This window comes from Hippocampus comes, unplaced genomic scaffold (assembly GCF_001891065.2).
Source record: "Hippocampus comes isolate QL1 unplaced genomic scaffold, H_comes_QL1_v1.1 scaffold181, whole genome shotgun sequence".
Lineage (NCBI taxonomy): Eukaryota > Metazoa > Chordata > Actinopteri > Syngnathiformes > Syngnathidae > Hippocampus > Hippocampus comes.
The window spans coordinates 317,000-336,577 of NW_017805136.1; the positions used below are offsets into that span (position 1 = coordinate 317,000).

Genomic DNA, 19,578 nt, shown 5'->3' on the forward strand with positions numbered 1-19,578 from the left:
ATGATGATGATGATGTCATCATATTAAAAAAAAAAGGCACATCAAGAGAATGATTTGAGATACAGAACGCCGTCATCGCCTGGGCTTTAATTTTCGAGGTCATTCTCGATGGGCTTTGTTGCGATTAGTTGTGAGGTCTCGTTGAAAAAAAAAAAAAAAGTCAATATTTTGGGACAAAAGCAAATCACCTCACAGTTACAAAATAATCATCCGTGAAGCCCTTATGATGATTTTTAATTTGACGTGACACTCGGTGGGCTCTGTTGCAATTTCATTTTTTGACCTTGTGATAAGCTTGAAGTTTAATCGCCGTCCATTTTTTTTTTACCCAAAACAAATTAGCACATGAGCTCACATTGACAAAGCAAAAACTCAAATTTCATCCATGAAGCCATTTTTTTTTTCACATTTGATTATCCCTCTCATAGCCTTTCACTCTGCAGGAAGAAATCACAGTAAGGGTGTGTAGATGTTATTGCTGTCTTGAGTATTGCTTCACCACTCGGAAAATAACTACCGACCAAAGGTTGGTTATTGCTGACAACATGAGAAAACCGGGCGAGAGCTCTTTAAGGGCCTAAAAGCAGATGCCTCACTTTTTATATCACGACTCCATTAGGGAATGGAGGAGTTAATTTTTTTTCCCAACCTTTATAGAGCACTTATTGGAAAACTGGGAAATCCCCATGTCAACCCGAGACTATTTTGAACATACTGTACTGTATTTCTATAAATAAAATGTAAAAATCGGGCAACTATGAAAAAAATATAACAATAGCAACGAAGTATGAGTGACTTGGAAAAATCCTCCTGATGACTTTTATCCATATGGGGCAAAAATAAAATGGGAGACGTGTGCTTTTCATTGCACAAGACTGGCATTGTTATTGTACATAAAGTTTTATAAATATTGTTGTAGGTGAGAGGAAAAAAAAGGGCGGTGGCGGGCGAGATGTTCTAAATTGAAGTATAACTTCATTCATTTCAGTGCTGTGTTTAATGGAGCTCTTTCAAGTCAAGTGGAAAAATAGTGTACTTTAGTTCCATTTAAAAATGATCAGAAGTCATGAAAAAGCGACTTTGAAAAATATACGTACGTAATAAATGACGAATTTCATGTATTTAAACGTATTCCCTTTCATTAAGAATTAACCGGAAACGCGTTTGGCACCAGACACGAACGAGAAGGAAAATAAAAAAATAATGAAGATTAGAAACATGTTTACCAAAAAAATAAAAAATTGACGTTAAAAAAATGTACAATTCATCTAAGTGGCTGATACATGATTTTCACTGGTCAGCAGCAACAATATTCTAATGATATGTAAAATGTATAGAATGTGCAAAAATAATTTTGAATCCAATATTTGAAAAAATGTGGTGTTTTTTTTTTTGTTTTTGTTATTTCAATAAGTGCCCCACAATTAGGTCAGATCATTCTCTGTGTCTTAAAATGGATTCGTCGTTTTGTCATTCCATGAAGTTGATTGGCTGGCATCCTGGTAACGAAATGATGCAATTCTTTTGCATGGCGTATCGGAACCTTCAACTGCGTCAACATTCAAAAAATCAAGTCAATACAATACAAGAGAGGTTGAATGGATGTTACACTCACTGCGGCCCCCAGTGATAGAACAAATAGGGGGTCTCACATGAGTGGGGAACAGAGGGGGCGGGGGGGTTCGTTATGGTGTTGTCAAACATTCACACGCAAGAATCCAGAGAAAGACATGAAGCATAGCGAGGCCTCCTTATTTCCACAAGAGAAGCCGGTGTCTATTTTTAGCTTGCCGCGCCTCTTTAGCTTGCCACGCACGTTCGGGGCAGGCGGCGGGCGGGGATAAAAAAATAGGCCTGCGTGCTTGTCGTCATCCGCCTGGTTTTTTTAATCTGCCTTTAGAGCGACCAATAATCCCGAAGGACGAGCACGTGGCGGCCGAAACTGCGTCGCTCCCCATGCGGGGGAGCATGTGATGGGCACCCTTTGCAGAGCGGGGCAAGGGCGGGGCACCGGAGAGAGGGTGCAAGAGGGAGAGGCTGGGTGAGTGGACAGCATGCAACATGGCTGCCTCAAGTGAGGAAGACAAGAGGTAAAAAATAAACAAAAAAAATCGGGATGTCAAGAAATCATGAACTCCCATGCTGCCCCTCTTTGTGATCCAGGGGCGCCACGCTCTCTCGAAACCCATCCAGGTCTCCTCAAACCCCTCCCAGATGAACTAACCGCAGGATGACCCCTTCTTTCAAAACCCACCCAGGTCTGTTTGTTCCAACCTCCCTCTCTGTCGCCCCTCTGGCAGACCAACCTTCTGTCTTAAAATCCAGTCAGATCAGTTAGCTCCAACCCAGAGGTGCCCCCCCCCCCCCTTCAGTGAAATCCACTTGGTGGGCAAAACCAGAGTTGCCTGCTTCTTTTAAAACCCACCCAGGTCAGTTCTCACATCTGCGTCAACCAACCCAGGGGCGACCCTATCTCTGCAAACCCAACCAGGTGAAACAACCCAAGTCCACAGGCACCGCATTCTCGAGATCGGTTCACCCATTTCTGTCAACCAACCTTGATCGAAACCCACCAAGGTGAGCGAGCCAAGGGGCGATCCTCTCTCTTCAAACTCACCAGTCAATTGGTTTCAACACAGGGGCACCACCCTTTCTCAAAGCTCATAAATGCAACGTAAGCAAGTCAGATCACTCCAACCTAGGGACCCTCTCAAAACCCGTAAGATGAACCGCCCTCTCTCAAAACATACCCAGGTCGATTCACTCATTTGTGTCAACCAACACAAGGTCGCCCCTTCCTCAAATCCCACCTAGGGCCAGTCCGTCCCTCGGTGAGAACCAACCAAGGGGCACCCCACCTCCACTCTCTCGCTCTCCGAAAACCCAAACGCTCCGTCCACTGGGTCAGACGTCGCTGGGAGTCCGCGCCCGCTGCGCCACGCTGGCGGGAATACATCCGCAGCACACCAACCACAGCGCCTTCTGGATCTCTTGGTTCCGGAAGGCGTAGATGACCGGGTTGATGACCGAGTTGTAGGTGGCGGGGACCAGCGTGGCGTAGGTGTACAGCGGCGGGTACGTGTAGTCGGCGATGAGCGAGTAGACGGTGAAGGGCATCCAGCAGGCGGCGAAGGTCCCCAAGATGATGGCCAACGTGGAGACGCCCTTCCGCGTGGTGACGTAATGTGGCGAGGCAGCCAGGAAGTGGTGCTGCAGGGCGATCTGGTGGGCGTGCCGCATGACAATCTTGCAGATCTGCACATAGAGCTGCAGCATGAGGCCGAACAGGAGCAGGAAGGAAACGGAGAGCACGGCGATGTTGTTCTTGGTGAGCGGGCGCACCACGCTGCACGTGGCCTCCTCGGCCAGACAGTTGACCCCTGTGACGGGAAGCAGACCCAAGCACAGTGAGAGTCCCCACAGGAGGACTAGCATGGTGTACGTGAAGGCCGCGGTACGCTCGGAGTTGTAGGTTAGGGCGTAGTAGAGCGACAGGTAGCGGTCGATGGTGATGGCCAGCAGGCTGAAGACGGACGCCGAGAAGGAGGCCACCACCAGGCCCACGGTGAGAAGCTGGGCCGAGTCCGACTGGAGCAGATAGGCACAGGTGAAGTGCAATACCAGGCCTAAGCCAGCCAGCAGGTCCGCCAAAGCCAGACTGCCGATAAGCAGGAACATGGGCGCCCGCAGCGCCGGGTTCTGCCAGATCACCAGGACCACCAGAGCGTTCTCGCAGGCGATCAGAGTCCCCGACGTGCACAGGACGACGTCCCACGGGTTGATGAGCAGGGGCAGTTGGCGTGGCGCGAGGGACTCCTCGGCGGGGAACGTCGCCGGGATGCTCACATTGTCCGTCGGCCCCCCGCCGCCGCTGGCCCACGCCGTGGGGTCGGGGCTCAGCCAGCTGGGAGTGGCCGGTGGTTCTTCGCTCATTGTGGCCCCCGTCTGAAAACACAGAAAAACGCCGTTGAGGCACACGCGCGATCTAGTTTGGTATGGACAAGTGTTTCCCACCCATTGAGGAAACAGAACAATCCATTTTCAACATTCTCATGAATTTGAGAACCAAAAATCCATTAAATTGGGTTACAGAATTTCCCTTACGATGCCGTCGTGTTGATAAATAGGACAGGGAGAGTCAGAGCTTTGGCAACTTTGCTTCATGAAGTTGTGAATGGAAAAATACATGACATTAAAACCCTGGAGAACCCAAGAACCCTTTTCTTCTTTGTAAAATGATGAATTATACATTAAATGACATATATGTTCACTGAACACCAAAATATATGTTTTTTTCAAATATTTAATGCCTTAATTCTAATTTACGATCAGGGCCAAATTTGACCCTTTGGGAACTAAGGGGAGCATTTGAGTAGCAGAATTTATAGGGGTCAAATTTGACCCCGTGGGTTCTCCAGGGTTAACCCTGCCTTGGCGCATCTCAGACCTACACAACAGGACAGGTTCGCCCCCACCCCAACTTTTGCTAACATGCAAGGAATTTGCAAAAACTTTGACAAAAATTCTTTAACCGTTTGATGGACAGCAGTTACTACAGTGGACATCTCATCATGTTATCAGGTTGCAGGGTACATGGAAGGGTTAATATGCCTTCACGGAGGTTGGTAAATATGACATTCATTCATCCATCTATCCATTTTCTGAACCACTTTGTCCTCACAAGGGTCGCGGGGCGTGCTGGAGCCTATCCCAGCTGTCTCCGGGCAGTATGCGGGGGACACCCTGAACCAGTTGCCAGCCAATCCCAGGGCTATCAGAGATGAACAGCCATCCGCGCTTACAATCACGCCTAGGGACAATTTGGAGTGTTCAATCAGCCGACCATGCATGTTTTTGGAATGTGGGAGGAAACCGGAGTACCCGGAGAAAACCCACGCAGGCCCGGGGAGAACATGCAAACTCCATACAGGGAAGCCGGAGCCGAGATCGAACCCACGACCTCTGCACTGTGCGGGCGACGCGCTAATCACTGGACCACAGGTAAATATGACAATTTTTACAAAATGTTTCAACATGCAATGCATTTTAACATGAATAATCCGTTAAAGTTTATGAGGGGGGGAAAAAAAACATGAATAGGCCTTGCCTTACTTTTGTTAACACTGCAATGTTGTCATTTCAACCTTTTCATGTATTTGTGAATGAAGAGCGCATTTCTCTTCATGACCAAAATTCATTAATGACCCGGGCAGAACTCTGCATACCGTTCATTCATTCCCCGAACCGTTTATCCCCAAATTTTGCGAAATAAGACACTTCTCACCCATTTTTACCAACATTGCAATCAGTTCTTTGCCCGTCTTCGTGGTGGCAAATTCATTGACATGCCCGCTCTGATATACTCGCTGATGTGAAAACGACTCAGCTGATCCCCACGTAACCTTGCGCGTGGCCTCGGGGAACCGACCTCATGAAATTCGTGATACAAAAGGACGATTTTTACATTTCTCAATGAATAGTAGTGAATCCCACATGATTAAAATCAGTCACATGTGGGTGAGTAGCCAAAATGTCAGGCCCTTGGTGAAGCTCTGAGCTCTGTACTGACTCATAGAGGCATCCCTGCCACATCTTTCAATTATCAATGGAGGTGGGTGAACGGCGTCAAAGCGCATCGCGGGCCGAACCGGCGAAGAGAATATGAACGCCGGTGGCACGAGGCCGAGCCACCCCACCCCGTGCAACAGCAGCATGCACCCAAAGTGGCCATATGTTACCGCTACTGATATTCTTGCTACTCCACGTCAGTCGAAAGGATGCAAGGGAATGGGGGGCGGAGGGGGGGGGGGCGGACGCATCGGTTATTTCCCCACCCCGTGTGTCACGGATGCTCAATGCGGCTTACCTTGAGACTCTGTGAGCTTGACGCCGGAGCCGTTCAGAGGCAGCCTTTTACATCCATGGCGCTGGATGGAGAGGAGGAGGCGGGGAGGGAGGGGGTGAGTCAAGGGGTGGGGGGATGCGGCGCCTCTTTCGGCTTGGTGATGCGAGGATGGATCGAGAGAGAGAGAGAGAGAGAGGGAGGAGACTGCGGCTGCGTGAGGACATGACAGAGGCCGCTGGCGCGCCTTCCAAAAGAAAGGGAGGATTATTCCTCATTCGAAGTTCTGCCCATGAAATCCATCGCCGATCATCCGTCGGTGTGAGGGGTTACACACGCACAAAAAAATATATATATATAAAAAAGGGAATCCTGATAAATGAATTGGCTTGACAGCACGGTGATCAAGCAATTAGATGATGCTTCACAATTGTGAATTCCCAGGTTCAAATTTGAGCGGGTAATTATGTAAGTCATTGAAATCTGGTGATAATCGGGCAAAAAAAAAAATTAAAAATCGCTTGGGCATGTAGGTAGTTTTTGAAGGATGTCTGCAAATGGTCCAAGATGGCAGCTTTCAACCAAAATGGCACATTTCATGCCAACTGAATTTCATGTTGCTAGTTTAATTTTTTTTATTTTTATTCCTTTTACTTCATGGGATATTGGTCCCCCCCAAAAAAAAGTAAAAGTCGTACTCTGAAGTATAAAAATATTGTGTGATAAAGTAACAAATTACAATTCTCAAACTTGCTATGGACTCACCTACTAAAGCCCCAAAAATGAATCTGGGTGATTTTTTTTTAAAAAATGTTATCTCTGGAAATGAGCCCTAAAATGACCTCTTTGTACCAAAAACGGCAGACATCATTTGTCTTTCAAGGCATCGATTCTCAATTTTTGTGGGTCTACTCGTGATACACAAACCTACCAAATTTTGTCACCAAGTGAAACTGCTGATTTTTTTTTTTTTGTGGTAGAATTCTCAGATATGCTCGTCCCCAAATTTCATACTGTCAAGTGAAACTTTCTTGTGCAGCACCTGCCCCCTGAGGGACTTGCGTTTAAAAATAGCTCTTGTTGCAGCGGAAGTCAACGTCATTAGCAGCTAAGCACCACTAAGGGGCGACATTGAGCTGGTATGAGTCATCACTGTGACTTTGAACCAAAGACAGTACATCGCCTCAAGACTGGCTTTATTTCTTTTTCTTTAAAACAGAAAATGATCACGATTCAGGCCTTCTCCTCCTCCTCCATTGCTCCCTCACGTTAAACTCACCAACACCTACAAAACGGTATCAAAAGTGCACCATAGTGTTATTAATACATCTCTGACATTTTCCAATAATATTTTTTTTTTTTGGGTAATATTTATACAAATACCATTCTGTACACTGTATAAATACACAATCCATGTTACCCCTTGTATCTTCTTAGTTTATGATGATCCCAAACTCGGGTGAGGGGGAAACATGAATGATTGAAGACTCATTTGTCCCTCAAACTAGAACGCCACTCAAAAAAAAAAATTTAAAAAAGAAACATCTGTACAAATAGGCGCACTAAGCCGTCCAAAGTATCCTTGACGCCGTTTTGTTCATTACTGTCCAATGGGCTACTGCGGCCGTGCATTTATTTATTGTCCGGCTGTTTTAGTCCCTGGACTGGTAGAAGAGGATGTAGCCCGACTCAGAGTTCTTGGAGATTTCCGAGGTGAGGCCGTAGAACTCCTCGATGGCCTGGGCGTCGATTTTCTGCACACGCATAAACATAGCGATTTAAAGAAAAACAATGAAATAAAAATGTAAAGCGGGAAATCACATGTTCATCTTCACCTCCACTATGTCGTCATCGAACAGCAGCCAGAAGTCGTGACTTTTGACGATGGCGATGTAGTGGCCTCTGTTCGGACCACTGGGGGAGACAAAAAAGAAAGACTCAACAAATTATCCCTCCCAAAAATATACACTATTGCAGAAAAATACAGATTTACATTTCTAAATAGTCCTCCCCTCTATAGATTGACAACAGTTCAGTAAAAAAAAAAATAAAAAAAATGCGGTAGCATGTTATTTCGACACAACGACATATTTTTTGTACCCTAGTAGATACCTGATACTTAAATTGAACTCGTTGGTTCCTTTTTTCAAGACGTTTTTTTTTTAATTGTTGTTATTTACCCAACATGTTTTGGCCAAAGTCTTTCGCCTTCTTCAGCATCACATGATGATGATGTTCAATGAAGAATAAGAAAGACCTAAGACTTGACCGCCGAAATATGTCAGATAAATAACATCCCTAAAAAACACAAAAATGTCTGCGATGAAGCAACCAACAGGTTCAATTATACGTAAGAGACAGAATGAACTTTTTTCCGGTTAAAATTTTCACTTTGCATATTTTATCATCTACAAACAATTGACATTTACTAAGGCATTTAGAAGTAAGCCCTAAAAATACGACTTCATTTTTATGTGCATTATTTGGGGAAAAAAATACTTATGTAAAAAAAAAAAAAAACATATTTCCTGAAATATTTGCCAGTGGTCTTTACTCAACTAAAGAGTATCATAATCTATATGGGGTAAGGCACTTATTATAGGGCAAATTTTTATTTGGAGAGCCATTTTGATATTTAAGCATAAACAACAGTGAACTGCATTCATATATATATATTTGCCTCAAAGCAGGGAGAATTCAAGTGTTCAGCGGGAGGCCTAAAATGTCGCATTTCTCTCAGAGCAGCATTTTTCTTAACCAATTCCAAAATGATGCCAATATCAATCTTGAGGGTTGCTTCCGTACCTCCCACAGTGCACGACCACGGCGACCAGGTCGTAGAGCCTCTCGGGATTGGTGGCGTCTCCGGACGTGTTGAAGAGGCGCAGCTCCAGTGGGAAGACGACGCGGTATGACAGCTTGGTGTAACGCTGCAGCTGCTCCATGTACTTGAAACGCTTCAGGTGCAGGGCCAGGATCATCGGCAGTTTCTTCACACGCATCCTGCAGCAACCCAACGGGGACGTGGCGTGGCGAGGAACCGACAGCGAAGCTTATTAGGATCAGTGTCATACATTGCTAAAAGATCATCCTGTGGTGTGGGGGTGTGTTCAGAGTGATTTCTTTTTTTTTTGTCCTGTCCAATCACCGTGGCCGATAATCGTAATATTTAAAGCAGGCTGCACATACCGTATACCGACAAATGAGAAACGTTTGATTTGAAGGACCAATCTTGGGCGATTATCTTGTGGTGTGTCATTTTTAACCCCCGATCTGTTCGGAATTCAGCTGAGGCTGAGATCGTAATTGTTACCTGTTCAATATTTAAGATGGCAAATGGTAATGTGCACCGTAGTGAACAGCTAAACTAAGAGTTAGCATAGGCGAGTATCGTTAGCTGTGTCGTGTGCTGTGTCGGCCATCTGATTTACACCCCATAAAAAGAGCAGAAAGATGCTGATTTTTTTTTTTTTTTTTAATCGCCATTCCACCATTAAAAAATGGGCTCAAACCTACCTCTTGTGTGCCTCCTGCTTGCTCCTACATTCTTCACAGTAGTATTTGTACTCACTGCACAGGGTCTCTGTGTTGCTGAAGCCTCTGAGGGGCGAAACACGGCTCAATGTGGACTTCCGCACGTTTGATTCCCACCGCGGACGAACGAAGGCAGGCCACGTGAAAAGGGCGTTACCTGAGGCAGTGTGTGATGGAGGTATTCTGTTCTACATCCACAGAAAGGTCCAGAAAGTCCTCATCTTTGCTGCTTATCTGGAAGGAACAAAAATGGACAAAGATGGTACAGTTCCACTCCAGTCCTGTAGGCGGCGGTATTATAAATTCAAGTGATATCAACAGAGGTTCGACGGAGCAAGAGGAGTCTTCTCAGGTCAAGGTATCGCCAAAATAAAAACTAATTTTCTGCTTTTTTTTTTTCCCCCCCAAAGTGCATGAATGTTTCGAAAGAGCAAAGTTCCAAGAAAATGGTCCAAGCTCCAACTAAAGTCTGGTCTCAAAAATGAAAAACAAATGTTCTCCATGTTGCATGGGCTTCAGTACTACGGTTCTCCATTTTAATGTTAGTTGTATTTTGTGTTCCTCAGGGTTCAATTTTAGGGCCCCTTCTGTTTTCATTGTATTTGCTGCCCCTGCGTTCCATCCAAAGAAAGTAGGGTATTTATATGCTCGACAAAGTTGAGTACTTTATAGACAGCAGACAAGCTGAAAGCAACTCAATGGCGCCACTGCAGGTCAGAGGAGAGTATTGCACTCTATTTTGTTACTGATTAAAAAATCAGTCGCACAAAATGAACCCTATTTATTTATTACAATTAATTAATAAAGTGACGTTGTAACTGTGCATATACAAGAGAAGATGGCGGCATTGGCGGTACCGTTTCGCAAGTGAGGCAGCGGGTCTCGTTGGTGAGGGTGCCCTGGAAGATCTCATGCACCCAGGTGGGCGCAGGCGTGGCGTTGCTGTTGTTGTTCTGCGAGTCCAGGGTGCCGTTGGCCAGGCGGCCATTGGTCTTCTCCTGCTTGCGCTCCTCCTGGAGCAGGTCGGCGATGGTGTTGAGCAAGTAGTTCAGGAACTCGTGGGCGTCCTGCTGCATGTAGTTGTCAAACAGCTCTGCGTGGAGACAAGAAGAAATGAAATGTTTTGGAGTTTCTCTCCCCCCCCCCCCACACTCCAGATTTTTTTGTGGTGAAATTGAAATTGAATTTCAACTGAAATTCGAAATTTGCAGTGGGTGGGGTGCCTGAGCATTGTTCTTCTTCTTACCGTTCTCTTTGCGCAGGCGTGTGATGAACTTCTTTGGCGGTATGACGCCGACTTTCCTCTTCTGGTTGGCGATGCTGTGGAAGAGGTCGGCCAGGCAGGTGAGCAGGTTCTCCTTGCGCCGAGGTTGCCCGCGATACGCCAGGATCTTCTCCCGGAAGGGCCGGCAGAAGTAGAGCGCCTGCAGCACCGAGTTGCAGTAGCAGGTGTTCCCGAACTGGAGGTGGAGGAAAAAAAAAAGGAGCTTTTGGTTTACATTTGTGGATCTATCCGGGAAAGCACCACAAGTGGTGAAGGTGACATACGTTGACCAGGCCGAAGTAGTGCTCATTGACCGGAAACTGCTCAGATCCAATCTCTTTCTCCAGAGCAGAGGCATTGGCGCCCTGTGAAGGCCAAACAAGACATGAAACGCTTTTATCATCTTGGTCATTCAAATACAAAAGTGAATAGCCGACGCACCTGGAGTTCTCAGTCATTTTGACAGCAAAAGGAAGTGAACTCCCTGGTGGCCATTCACTGGTAGAGTGGATGTCGTTGCGTGTGTACAAATAGCCATGTATCGCGAAAGCGAGGAGTGTGTATTTAGTTGTGCTTACTGACCTTCATTCAGTGCAAGAAATGCAGTCCACATTTTTACCGATCATTGTTTTATGACAAATGAACAGCTGATGCAACAAAGCCAAAGATTTGTTTGCATTATAGTTCTGATCTGATTTATGAATTTTCGGCCACACTTTTTTGGTAAAAGGAAAAAAAAAGGCGCAAATTGTCAATATCAATCCTCTAGACCGAAGCATTAATGTCTCGTAAATCAGATGATTGTCATGGAGATTATCTCATTGCTTATGTTTGTCAAAACTAAATCAAGGGAGGAGGACTTTGAAAAAAGTGATCGCATATTAATTGTCTATCCTGGGGGGCAAAAGAACACAATTGAATTGCTTCTCAAAGCCGTTCATCCCTAGTTTTGAGGGAACAACTGTTTGAGATTCACGGCCTGCAGATGTTGATCATGCTCTTATTTACAGTCAGCATGACTTTACGACTCCGTTAGCGTAAGTCAGAGACAGACTGGGGCGCGCTCCTCCTTGGCAACAGAAACCCAACTCCGTCGTAAAGCGAGGACACCTGTATATGCCGTTGGAGTGTACAAGGAGCTGGAAGCTCTCCACAACTGCGCAGCTGATGTTCAACCATGTCGTCATTGCCTTGCGTTAGGAATACCAAGTCGGCTGTCAAAAAGGCCAAGCATCTCAACTTGACTCTTGCGTGTCGTTCCCTTGTCTAACAACATCCAATTAACGCCGAGTTTGTACGTCGATTCAGCAGATGTGCGCTCCAAGTTGCTCGCGAGCTGTCACTAGTAGACTGCTTGTTAGCCTGACATTAGCTAGGTGGCTAACTAGCGCCCTTCGCTGCTACAAACGGGGGTTCGAAAAGCACACCGATGTGCATAATCGGCCGTACGGAAAGCAAGCAAAGACGCGGCCAAACATCGCACGACACTCACCATGGTACAAAAAGAGGCAAATTTGGAGACTGTCATTAGGATTTCCATTCAGCCAGCGCCATCTTCCATGCACACCGCCTCGTTCAAGCAGATCGGCTCCCGTTGACTGCTTTGCTCGAGCAGGAGCAGCAGCCAGGATCTGAGGCAGTTGAGGGGAACAGAGGCTAATACATAAAAGCGAGAGCATTCGCTGCAAGTTACTTCCGGGTTGGGCAATTGGCCAAATCAACTTTCCCAGCACGTGAAGAGTTTCAGGCTGAAGAACGAGATGATTCACTGCGAGTAATTTCCGTATCGGGCGGCACCCAATGCCGTCGTCGCCATAGTTAACAACAGTTGTTTTTGTTTATTTTGACAGCAAATGTCTAATTTTAGGTCACCACGCGTAAAAACGAATAAAGGTGGTATCGTAACCACGTTCGACAAGCGCGATTATGTCATCAAAATCGACATAGCAACTGCCCTCATCTTGTAAGCGCGGCTATGAACCTTAAAAAAAAAAGTAGTGCCTCTTGCGCATGCGTGTTAGTGTCGCGTGAATCCCCTTTCCGCCTGTGATCAAGCCAGCGTTTAATTTAAAAAAAAATCATTTTATGTACACTGAAAATGACAAACTCACAGACTTGGTTACAAGACAAATAAAGATCACATTTATATTCTTTTAGAGCAATTAGTCATAATTGTGATGAAAAACGAACGTGTGTAATCTTGAAAATACAAATTTACAGTTAAACAATTTTATATGCTTTACTTTTTTTACGTGTCTAAAATGAACAAAACCCCTGTAACTTTGTCGAATATATTTGTTTCAGGCTACGTACAAGCTATTTTTCTACTTTTTTGTTCAGGCAAGTACACTCGGCAGCACTATTTGGCAGCCAGCAAGGCGGAGCTTGAGGTCCTCGAGTCTCTCTTTCCGCCGTACCCGCCATCTTGTTCAGAACCGGGGTAAGATGTTCTCCGGTTAAAATCATAAATTGCACCCCAAAATATTCCCGTTTAGTCTACATTTCCACTCGCGTATGTAGTACAACACCCCTCTTGTACATTGGTGGCGAAAATAGCCAACCAACTCACCGGTAACGATTAGTAAAGGCCATAAGTGTGAGCCGCAGCTGCGGCGTGGTTCTCCATGTGGGCCTCGAAGGCAATATTACCACACTTTTTACACAGATTCGACAGGTCTTCGGCTTTAACAATCATTTCTGCGTTTTTGCGTTAGTTGTCAATGTTACCAATTGTTCCAAAATATATTTGAAATGTTATAAGCGTCTACATGTGACGCGAGCTCCTAGCTGTTACACAGCCTATATATACAGTAATAGCAGTAGTTGCATTTATGTGTTGTAAATGGTTAAACATGCGAATCTATATGTTAGTCATTTATAAAACTGCAAAAACAAAACTCAAAATTCCTTCCTGGTCATATTGACTTTATGGTTTGTTCTTACAGTAATCAGGCATCATGACTAACACCAGAGGCAAGAGGAGGGGGACCAGGTACATGTTTAGCAGACCATTCCGCAAGCATGGTGAGTGTTTTGCCTAAATTGTGCACGAGCGTGCTGTTGCTGAAAGCCGTGCGGTTACACTTAATTTCCTTTCAAATTGACAGGCCCGATTCCCCTGTCTACTTACATGAGCATCTACAAGAAGGGTGACATTGTTGACATTAAGGTAAGGATTTGAATTTAAACAATCTTTAATGAGACAGCTGTTGGTTACGAAACATGGATTAGCGATTGTGTACAATCTAGATTGCTTTATGATCCTGTATTTTAAGTACATGTTGAAAGTTGAGTTTGAAGTTATCGTTTAAAATCTGTTGCATCTATATAAAATTGTAATTAGGGACTAGCATGGTAATTGGTTTTGCGCACTTTCTCTCAGGGCACAGGTACCGTTCAGAAGGGTATGCCACACAAATGCTACCACGGCAAGACAGGGCGCGTGTACAACGTCACCCAACATGCTGTCGGTGTCATTGTCAACAAGCAGGTCAAGTAAGTACACATCACACAGACACGCACGGGATGTAAATGCCTCAAAAATGATTGATTAGTTGCTTGGGCTAAGCAGAGGGGAAAGGCAACCCCATGTTCACTTTGCCACCGCGACAGTTGGTGTCCACTGTGGTCATTCATGTGGGGGAAATCACTCCGACCTCCAGCATCCTCGGCCTCGACCGCCCTGTTGGAGCAGAGGCGCTGGCGGGGTTACAACAAATGATGGCAGAAATTTAAAACCTGCGATGTGGGCCGAGCAAGCTTAAGATGCCCTGGTGAGAGAGAGCTCCCCTTTTCAAACTTTTGGGTTGTGGGTGATTTGTGCTACAGGGGCAAGATTCTGGCCAAAAAGATCAACGTGCGCATTGAGCATGTGAAGCACTCAATGAGTCGCGCCAGCTTCCTGAAGCGTGTCAAAGACAACGACGCCAAAAAGCTGGAGGCCAAGCAGAACGGCACCTGGGTGGAGCTCAAGCGCCAGGTAGGAAGGAGCACATAAAAAAACTGCCGCCACGAAGCCATTTGTGTTGTTGTTGTGCTTCGAATGTAACTACTTCATGTCACATTCTGTTCTCTGCAGCCTGCTGCTCCCCGAGAGGCTCATTTTGTCAGCACCAAGAAGAATCAGCCTCAGCTGCTGGAGCCCATACCCTATGAGTTCATGGCATAAAGTGGCTGATAAAATTAAAATGTTTGTACACAACTGTCACCGATCATGCTTCTCCTTTCACTTTAAAGACACCGCTAATGCTGAAAAGCATGAGAACAGGGCATCTCACTGAAAATACCATTGAAAACGATTTGCTACACTGAGCAAAGTATATTTCATGATTATTCCTTAATTTTGATTAAAACTCATTTATAAACTCAATTACTCAAGAAATGAGAATCAAGCATCAAATATATGGCATAGAAATGGGCAGCAATTTTTTTTCTGAGAAATATTTTTTTCATGGTAATCTTAGATTTGAGTAATAGGGAAACTACCAAATTCTATAGGAAATTGAGATGCACGTTGGGTGTGGTCAAATTGTATGTTTTTTAATATGAGTGAGATTTTAGAATATTTTTTTTTTAGATTGTATACAATGCAAATGAAGTTCGATATGCACTTTAATGATTTCAATGCATTTTGAGATTGAGGACTTTTTTTAGTTAAAAGATGTCCATTGCGATGAATAGAATTAAAAAGAACTTGAAATTAAATTTGTGTATTTTATAGCTAAGTTTTATGATCAAGAGAATAAAATTCATATTTTTAAAAATGTGTTTTTTAGGTAAAAGATGTACTTTTCACATTAGTACTTTTTGAGACAAATAGGACCCTTGTACACTTAAAAAGTACTTGATTTGGGGCTGCACATGAATAAAATTAACAAAATATATATTTGTTTATTTTTTAGGAAATGTCATACGTTTTACCACAGATTAATCACGTGGAAGTAATGTACATATTCGAATTAGATAAATCCAAGGAAAATGTTTTTTCGGTCTTGTAGTGTCAGAAAAAGTCCACTAGGGGAAGATGTGCATCAAGTTTAATGCTTTTTTTTAAGGCCTTTTTATGGATCAGAAAGGAAACTCCAGTTTATTTTGTTTCGCAAATATTTTGGGAAAATCACCTCAATGAACATTTGAGTATAATGTTTACCGCAGTCAACACATTTGATTCATTACGGAGCCAAGGACGGCTTTCTTGGTCCTGAGGAACACGTAAATAATTACAATTTTCAAACATTAAAAAACAAAATGAAAGCGATGGAACAAATGTTTTCCACGTGTGAGAAGGACCACTTGTTTAATCAGTGCAGGCTCAACTTGGCTGACTGCTGATGTGACAAATGGGTTTATCTGTTCCAACCTGGGTACTTTGTCCAATATTGACACAAATTAGCACCAATCTGCCCAGTTAGTGCCGAGGAGAAAGCGTGAAATCTGTGTATGTGATAAAGAACACTTAATTTTGACTCGTGGAGATGATCTATTCTTTCATGCGGGGATGTAGAAATATTGCCCCCCTACCTCCAAAATTGTTGTTAAAGGTAATGTGCAGCTGTACATAATCCTCATGCCAGAAACCACCACTATTTATTGGTATGTACTATAAACATCTGGCGGTTAGTTGTTTTTTTAAATAATATTCCTCTTGTCTAAGGTTGACACCCGTCCCATAAAAAAATGGAATCGTCCTTTAATTGGGAATTGAATATCGCGGTTTGTTGTGTGAAGAATGTGAAGATTGAATTTAACAATAATGAACAAAATAAAAGACAGGAGATATTACAGACAGCAATGTGGTTTTGGCGGGAGGTACGCAGGACCTCCTGAGGACCCCCGAGAGTTGCCGACGTCTGGTGCCTGTCATAATCGTTGCTTAGTAACACGCTCACGATTCACTCAACACCAGGTTGCACCGCCAGTTTTAAAAATGTCCGATACAGCATATTCACCCGAGACTTCACCGTGTCCTCAAAAGAGGAAACGGCAACAAAAATAAAGACGAGAGTAGGAGAAGCCAAACCCTCAAATTTGCTTGGTTGTGCCGAGACACCTTGAGGAGGGTCCCTTATTCCCAGATCTGAAAGGTGGCAACCCGACTCTTGTCTGTTTTCAGAATTGCATCAAATGCTCTCATGGGTGTGCGGCACGGTGGTTGACTGGTAAGCACGCCGGCTTCACCGTCCAAAGGTGCAGGGTTTGATTCCGGCTCCGGCCTTCCTGTGTTGAGTTTGCATGTTCTCCCAGTGCCCGCGCGGGTTTTCTCCGGGTACTGCGGTTTCCTCCCACATTCCCAAAATATGCATGGCAGGTTAATGGAGCACTCTAAATTGTCCCCTGGTGCGAGTGTGAGCGCGGATGGTTGTTCGTCTCTGTGTGCCCAGTTCAGGGTATACCCTGCCTACAGCGCGGAGAGCTCCAGCACACCCTCAAACCATGTGAGGATAAGCGGATTCAAAAATGGATGGATGGATGAACTCCCATGGGCCCTGAAGCCTGTTTTGTAGTTTTTCCCCTGGAAATCCTTGAAGGCCCCTGAGGTCAGGAATTTCAGTCTTATCGGTGCTGAGTAGTATAAAGGGTTAAGATAAAAGATGGGAAAATAAAATGCAATTAATCACCTGCCAAGTTGACAGTTAAAGCCCCTTTCTATTGATCCAGGGTGTCTGCATTTTTCTTGTAGTGTTTTAGATAAGGAGGTGCTGCTATGTTGGGATGCCAGTATTCCATCCTATTTTCTCATGAAGTAAAAAAAACAACCAGGAATTTATGCTGTTCACAGGAAGTATTTAAATATAGCTCGATAAAGAAGCCAACCCAAAATGCGAAATGAATTAGCCAGCAGCCATTTTGGAATGAGCCGACCTAAAAAAAAAAAATCGAAATATTCTTGTTAACTGCACCTCAAGCAGCTCGCAGGTTCACCTGAGCATTTGCATGACTCACAGAGGTTACTCATTGAATGAACAAGAAGCAAACACACAAGAGAGAGGGGAAGGAGACACAAGTGTGTGTGTGTGTGGGGGGGGGGGTGAGGAGGAGGAGATATTTGGTAAGCTGTGTGGAGTATGAACTTAATCACACGTTTGACACACACACACAAACAGATAGAGTTTGTGCGCTCAGCAAGCAACATCGACCAGCCATGTTACATATTAACCCCCCCCTCCCGCTCAATGTAATTCTAACTTTAATCTAAAAAAATGCATGATTTAAAAAAATAACTATTCTCCAAATATTTTGACTGCAATCTTGAAAATGTTTGTTTTTGTGAAAATACATAATTTTTTCGACGAAATATACAATTTTATTCACATAATATTCCAACTTTAATTTTCATGATATATGAAAAAAATTCAATAATAAATTCATAATTTTTGTAACATTCTGACTATCGCCCGGCAGATGCCGATATATGGCAGAGAAAAATTCAGATTATCGATTCATTGACTGATTAATTCAACAAATGTATCATGAATTAAAAACAATAACCATAACATTGGTCCCTTGATGCTTATGACAGTAAAAATATTAATTATAGGCAAAACAATTCACAGTTTTACAATACGTTGTGCTTGAATCTAAGTGAATGTTTGAGACAACTGTGTAGTAGTGACAGAGGAAATTCCCACTATGGGCCAAACAGAGTGCACACTGTATCGATGTGTGTGTGTGTGTGTGTGTGTGTGTGTGTGTGTGTGTGTGTGTGTGTGTGTGTGCGCGTGTGTCTGCGCGTGTGCTAGGTGTGGTGTCAGCCTGGCTGCCTTTATCACAGAGTCAGGCTTATATATGTGTGCATACTGGGCCATGGGTATTGATCTTCCACCTGACAGCAGAGGGGGTGGGGGCGGGGCTGGGGTTGGGGACCGGATGGGGCTGATAAGCGCGTCGCCCGACCCCCGGCGCACTCACCTGAAGCGTGGGAGGGCACTGAGGTAACGTCCAACAGGCTCTCAATAGGCCTCATTCACAGCGGCCAGTCAAAAGGTTTCACATGGGAGCAGAGGGTGATGTTTAGACAGCGAGATAGCGGCCGCTGAATTCCTACCCGTTGTTTGTTTTCTTGCATTTGTTTCATTTGCTCACCTTTAGATTCTTTGTCATCCGCAAAGCAGTGGAAGGAAATGTTTTCTGAAGATGGAACCCAGGGTGAGCAAATAGACTTGAGAACAGTAGGGTCCCCAAAATTGAACCCTGTGGAACACCATACGACAGTGGGGCAGAGCAGGACTCAGAGCAACTCAGGCTAAAACAAAACTTTTTTTATTATTATTTTTAATATATCTAGTACTTGTCAGGTGCAAGATTTAATACAACACCTCACAATGTATTGTGTAATTAAGTTAACTACAATTCTCAAACAACTGATTTTTTTCTGTGGCTACAAATGTGCAGCAATACAAAAATGAATCCATTGAAAATGAACTCCGAAAGCTCATGTATATTAACCGACACAAACAAAAACGTAGGACATTTTTGCTGTAATTATAGTACATTTTATTTAGTTTTAGAAACATTATTGTCATGTAGTTTCAGTTAGTTGTCGTTTTTTTAAAACCATTTTCGTTGTTGTCATTATCAATTTTTGTTTTCATTTTTTTGTGTTTGTTTTCATTAACTATTATAACCTCGGTGTCCAGCAGTGTCAATTTTTTTGTCATGTTTTAATATTCCAGGGGCCCCATTTTTGATGACAAATCCTTCAAATAATTATCAAAGTTGTGATGCCATTCTAAATTTTTTTTTTTAAACTCTTCGAGTGCACAATTGCATGAGGATGTTATTTTTTTTTAGGGGGAGGGACATCATATTTGGTGATGTCAAACGTTGGTTGAAAGTTTTAATTTCTTAGCTCTAAAAATGTTTCAAATGGCACGAGCGTGGCATATTTTTATTTTTTCCACTTTAGTGTGTTTGAATTTATGCTCAACACGCCACCTCA

General features: G+C 44.0%; 3 protein-coding genes across 3 annotated transcripts; 1 reads left to right on the forward strand and 2 right to left on the reverse strand.

The window, feature by feature from the left end:
• Positions 1 to 2,716: 2,716 nt before the first annotated feature.
• gpr12 (G protein-coupled receptor 12) lies at positions 2,717 to 5,958 on the reverse strand. The gene is made up of 2 exons (XM_019866858.1): positions 5,867 to 5,958; positions 2,717 to 3,945 (listed from the first exon to the last, which is right to left on the reverse strand). The coding sequence occupies exon 2, from the start codon at positions 3,931 to 3,933 to the stop codon at positions 2,905 to 2,907; it is 1,029 nt and encodes a 342-aa protein (XP_019722417.1). The 5' UTR covers positions 3,934 to 3,945; positions 5,867 to 5,958; the 3' UTR covers positions 2,717 to 2,904.
• A 1,211-nt stretch (positions 5,959 to 7,169) lies between these two features.
• Positions 7,170 to 12,634, reverse strand: usp12a (ubiquitin specific peptidase 12a). Its single transcript, XM_019866857.1, has 9 exons — positions 12,133 to 12,634; positions 10,925 to 11,005; positions 10,623 to 10,836; positions 10,234 to 10,469; positions 9,534 to 9,610; positions 9,359 to 9,442; positions 8,648 to 8,845; positions 7,678 to 7,756; positions 7,170 to 7,596 (listed from the first exon to the last, which is right to left on the reverse strand). The coding sequence occupies exons 1-9, from the start codon at positions 12,178 to 12,180 to the stop codon at positions 7,495 to 7,497; spliced, it is 1,119 nt and encodes a 372-aa protein (XP_019722416.1). The 5' UTR covers positions 12,181 to 12,634; the 3' UTR covers positions 7,170 to 7,494.
• Positions 12,635 to 12,978: 344 nt separating this feature from the next.
• On the forward strand, positions 12,979 to 14,847 carry rpl21 (ribosomal protein L21). Its single transcript, XM_019866861.1, has 6 exons — positions 12,979 to 13,080; positions 13,586 to 13,664; positions 13,748 to 13,809; positions 14,023 to 14,135; positions 14,469 to 14,619; positions 14,719 to 14,847. The coding sequence occupies exons 2-6, from the start codon at positions 13,598 to 13,600 to the stop codon at positions 14,806 to 14,808; spliced, it is 483 nt and encodes a 160-aa protein (XP_019722420.1). The 5' UTR covers positions 12,979 to 13,080; positions 13,586 to 13,597; the 3' UTR covers positions 14,809 to 14,847.
• Positions 14,848 to 19,578: the final 4,731 nt, after the last annotated feature.